The sequence below is a fragment of the Engraulis encrasicolus genome, chromosome 14, assembly GCF_034702125.1.
Source record: "Engraulis encrasicolus isolate BLACKSEA-1 chromosome 14, IST_EnEncr_1.0, whole genome shotgun sequence".
Lineage (NCBI taxonomy): Eukaryota > Metazoa > Chordata > Actinopteri > Clupeiformes > Engraulidae > Engraulis > Engraulis encrasicolus.
In genome coordinates, this window is record NC_085870.1 from 37,962,454 (window position 1) to 37,967,453 (window position 5,000).

At 46.8% G+C, this 5,000-nt stretch overlaps 1 protein-coding gene across 1 annotated transcript in view; it reads right to left on the bottom strand.

The window, feature by feature from the left end:
* raly (RALY heterogeneous nuclear ribonucleoprotein) overlaps window positions 1-5,000 on the bottom strand; it is a 153,609-nt gene that overhangs the window by 16,545 nt on the left and 132,064 nt on the right. Inside the window, exons 4-6 of the mRNA XM_063215683.1 lie at window positions 4,985-5,000; window positions 4,161-4,208; window positions 1-33 (exon numbers count right to left, since the gene is read on the bottom strand). The exon at window positions 1-33 is cut by the window's left edge and continues 128 nt beyond it; the exon at window positions 4,985-5,000 is cut by the window's right edge and continues 57 nt beyond it. Coding sequence (XP_063071753.1) covers window positions 1-33; window positions 4,161-4,208; window positions 4,985-5,000 — 97 coding nt within the window. The remainder of the gene's footprint in view (window positions 34-4,160; window positions 4,209-4,984) is intronic.

Consider the following 5,000-nt stretch of genomic DNA (forward strand, 5'->3'; position numbering starts at 1 on the left):
ACGGGAGACACTCGACCTCGGTACTCAAACAGCCTGAAAGGAGAGGTAAAGAGGAGACAAAGTAAAGAGCCAAAGTCAAAGCAAGCTTAAGACATGGAGTCCCAATGCACACCCAGTTTCCAGGTGCTGGTGATGTGCAGTCATAAGCAATCAAAAAAAAAAATCAGGCTTATTTTCAATTTCTCCACATGTCCTTCAAAGTAGTTTCCTATGTTACCTTTCCATGCATAACACGACAGGACAGGAGAGTACTTCAAAGTGCACAGGCGCAACAAATAAAAAAAACATACCCTCTAGCCACTAAATAAGTAAACAATAAATACGTAATGAATAAGCCAAACACTTATGCTTTGGAAATATAAATAGAAATTAATGTCAACAAAAGTCTACGCATTGACATTGACAATTACAATGAGTAGTTCTGCAAATAAAAAAACATGTCCTAGCCACTAAATAAGTAAACAATAAATACATACTGTAATAAATAAACCAAACACTTATGTTATGGAAATAGAAATAGAGAAGAATGTCAACAAAAGTCTACGCCTTGATGATATTGACAATCTCAATGAGTGGTTCTGCACAAAACAGCAACATAGAAAATATCCCACACACTGTCCATTTTTTGCAGTTTTTTTATTTACAACATTTCTGTCTCAGACACTGTTCGGGTAGCCATTTCCAATTCTGAGAAGTTGTACTTGTCCAAATCTGATGTACACTGAGTTGACTCAGTGCAACAGAGAACTTTTAAATGCATGGAGGCATGGTGGAAGGTAATAGAAAATGTTCATGCTGACCTACAAATTAAAATTTAACAGTTAGGCTGACATTATTTCTCTCTCTCTCTCTCTCTCTCTCTCTCTCTCTCTCTCTCTCTCTCTCTCTCTCTCTCTCTCTCTCTCATGCCCGCCCGCCTGCCCGCCTGCACACATGCACGCACGCGCGCACGCACGCACGCACGCACGCACGCACGCACGCACGCACGCACGCACGCACGCACGCACGCACACACACACAGGCCATATGGAGCCTTGACATGTGCAAAGCACGTGTGTGTGTGTGTGTGCATGCGTGTGTGCGTGGTGCCTGCCTGCATGAATGCGTGTGTGTGTGTGTGTGTGTGTGTGTGTGTGTGTGTGTGTGTGTGTGTGTGTGTGTGTGTGTGTGTGTGTGTGTGTGTGTGTGTGTGTGCTGTGCAGTCCTTCAAACACTTGTCACATCCTGGCGCTGGATTTAAATAACTCACTGCTAATGCTACGCAAGCCCTTTGACTGCACATCTCAATCACAGGTTCTCACAGAAGACTCCCATCACCATCACACATAACACGCAGAGCGCCCTCCTCTCCTCTCCTCTCCTCTCCTCTCCTCTCCTCTCCTCTCCTCTCCTCTCCTCTCCTCTCCCCTCCGGTCCTCTCCTCATCTCTCCTCGCCTCGCCTCGCCTCTCCTCTTCTTGCCTCTCCTCTCCTCTCCTCTCCTCTCCTCTCATCGCCTCGCTTCTCCTCGCCTCTCCTCTCCTCTCCTCTTCTCGCCTGGCCTCTCCTCTTCTCGCCTCTCCTCTTCTCGCCTCTCCTCTCCCATCTCCTCTCGTCTCCTCTCGTCTCCTCTCCTCTCCTCTCCTCTCCTCTCCTCTCCTCTCCCCTCCTCCTCTCGTCTCCTCTCTCCTCCCCTCTCTCCTATACTCTCCTCTCCTTTCCTCTCATCTACTCTTATCTCCTCTTCTCTGACAGCATATTCAGGCCAGACGCGATTCAGGGCTGACATATCCATAATACAACACAGAGACCCAGGGTGTGGGAACCCTCACGGGTCTGTTCACTTCGCTCATCTTTTCATCTGCTCCCTCATTCTTTTCACTCATTCCCTTCCAAATGTGTCTCTCCTCCTAAACCTCATCCCCTGATCATCTGCTTCGTCTGCAGTCATGGCCCTATCCTACCCATGCCTGTCTGTCTTGTTTGAGCCCAATCGTAAATTCCAGAGACATGTCCAGAAGTGTCACCAATAAAGCCAAGAAGACACTAATGTCTCAAGCATCGTGTTCAGCATGTTGTGTAAAACCCCCTTTTCACATAATGTGGTTGACTGTATACGTGTAGCTCAGTGTGTGTGTGTGTGTGTGTGTGTGTGTGTGTGTGTGTGTGTGTGTGTGTGTGTGTGTGTGTGTGTGTGTGTGTGTGTGTGTGTGTGTGTGTGTGTTTGTTTGTGTGTGTGTGTCTGTGTGAGTGCAGTCCGGTCCGGTCCCTGGACAAAGTTGTCTGAAAGGGCCCCCGACCGCAATACATACAATGTAAAGAAGACCCAATTTTGGGGCCCCTCTCTCCATGGGCCCGGGACAACTGAGCCCTTTGCCCCCCTCCCCTGTGTGTGTGTGTGTGTGTGTGTGTGTGTGTGTGTGTGTGTGTGTGTGTGTGTGTGTGTGTGTGTGTGTGTGTGTGCTCGTGTGCTCGAATGTGCGCGCATGTATGGGTGCGTGCATGGTTGCGCGTGTGACTGCGTAAGTGGTTGCAGACGTGCATTCAATGTAAGTTCAGACTTCTGGCTGTAGGTGTGTGAGATGGATGAACTGCAAGACAGCCTCTGTGGTTCTGTGGACATGAGTTGATATGCAACCCACAAACGCTCTCTCTCTCCATCCCTCCCTCCATCCATCCATCCATCCAGCCATATCTCTCTTTCTCTCTCTCTCTCTCTCTCTCTCTCTCTCTCTCTCTCTCTCTCTCTCTCTCTCTCTCTCTCTCTCTCTCTCTCCCCTGCCCTCATGCTCCGTGTTCTTGTCTGCTCTTTTGCTCGCTCTCTCTGCTCTGCAGCTGCTGTCCTCAGTCCACCTCCAGTTCAACACCAGCTTTACCTCCCATACCCTTTCCCCTCTTCCCCTCATCCCCTCCCCCTCTCCTCCTCTCTTCCCCTCTTCCTCTCCTCCTCTCTTCCCCTCCTCTTCTCCTCCTCTTCCTCTGTGAACCTGGGGCTTTTGCAGATGACTTTAAAGTTGGTTGTGAATTAACCACCAGGGATCACCCCTCCTGCCCTCTACAATATGTATGTGACATTGATTCAGATCCAAGCTCTATACCTGAGAGGCTCATACGTGCAGTACTGTAGGTCAGCCTGTGGACATCGTGCTGAACGTGTGGGGCTCAGGCATCGGTCACATGATAAGAAAACATGCTCCATGAGTGGAGGTGCAAAACGCACACCAGAAAAGAGGTGCCGGCAACCAGTAAAACACTTGCAGGAGGAGAGAAGTGCCGCAGTCTTGAGTTGTATAAACAAGTCTTTAATGTGACAACGTTTCGGCCTGTCGGCCTTCCTCAGGTCAGGTACAGTAAATGGGTGTCAGACGTCCTACTTCTATCATGCACTGTAAGGACTATTAAATGTCTACATTTGGCAACTGTGTACTGTATGTTAAGGAAATAGGTGCCATAAACAATAACCATTTAGCACGGGAAGCTAGAGATTTAAACCATTTACCATATACGGTGCAGTACTAACCTTTGCGATTTCTTACAATATTTGCGGCGCTCTGCCTTCCTCAGACACAGTTCTTTCTCTCTCTCTCTCTCTCTCTCTCTCTCTCTCTCTCTCTGTGTGTGTGTGTGTGTGTGTGTGTGTGTGTGTGTGTGTGTGTGTGTGTGTGTGTGTGTGTGTGTGTGTGTGTGTGTGTGTGTGTGTGTGTGTGTGTGTGTATGTATGCATGCATGCATGCACGTGTGTGTGTGTGTGTGTGTGTGTGTGTGTGTGTGTGTGTGTGTGTGTGTGTGTGTGTGTGTGTGTGTGTGTGTGTGTGCTTGCGCGTGTGTGTGCTTGTGTGAGCATGTGTGTGTGCGTGTGTATGTGTGTGTGTGTGTGTGTGTGTGTGCGCGCGCGCGTGCGTGCGTGCGTGCGAGCGTGCGCGCGTGTGTATAAATGTTTGGTGGTTTTCTCAGGGCTGGAGTGGCTCCAGTAATCCAGTACATGTTCACTGTCATTTGTGACTGAGGCTAATCGGGGCTTGAAATATTTTGAAATTTCATAATTACTTCTTTTTCTTTTTTTGTTTCTTCTCCATTGCAATTGCAGTGGCATTTGTGGTATGCTGTAGGAGAAGAACATTGTTTTCCTTGCAGAACAGAAAGAAAAGTCATAGAACAGAAAACATAAAGTCTCTCACGTACCGGTCATAGAAGTCCTCTCTGTAGTAGTCGTAATCAAAGTCGTAACCACTAAGAGACAAAACAGACGCACACAGTACACATGAACAATGAAATCATCCAATTGTAAACTGAACAAAAAACTGTGCACATTGCACAACTATTTCTTATTACTGATGTTTTGGATTATTTCCCAGAATGAAAGAGACTGCTTTCTCTCTCTCTCTCTCTCTCTCTCTCTCTCTCTCTCTCTCTCTCTCTCTCTCTCTCTCTCTCTCTCTCTCTCTCTCTCTCTCTCTCGTTAATATACTGACTTCTTATTGACCAAGACATCAGTGTGGTACTAGAGTATGTATATTGTACTATACTGTATGTAATATTTCCTTGACCAGGTGGATTGCTTATAAATAAGGAAAACTGTCGGGTGCAAACGCTCCAAGCGGCAGACCAACATAATGGCGCATGAAGCTGTACAGTATAGACTTGAGGTATAATCCATTTCTTCATTACAATGACCAAGTAACTGCTGTCCTAAAGATCTAATGTAGTTACTGTAGGCTTGCTATTGTAAGACTGATTGATTGAATTGATTGAATGATTAATTTATTGTAACTGGGCAGCCAAGGCTTAATGGTTATAGGGAGGTGAGTGATCGAGGATTGCCGTTTCAAATCTCACCCTCATCTCTTTTTACAACTCCTTCCATGGCTGAGGTGAAGGACACTCCAGGTACTGTAACCTATACCTAAATATTGTAACTGTAAGTCATTTCTGATGAACAGAACTGATTAACCTGACTTTGTTGACCTTGTAAAATGTAATGTAATCCAGAGAAATAAGCGCCTCACCTGTAGAGGGCAGCAG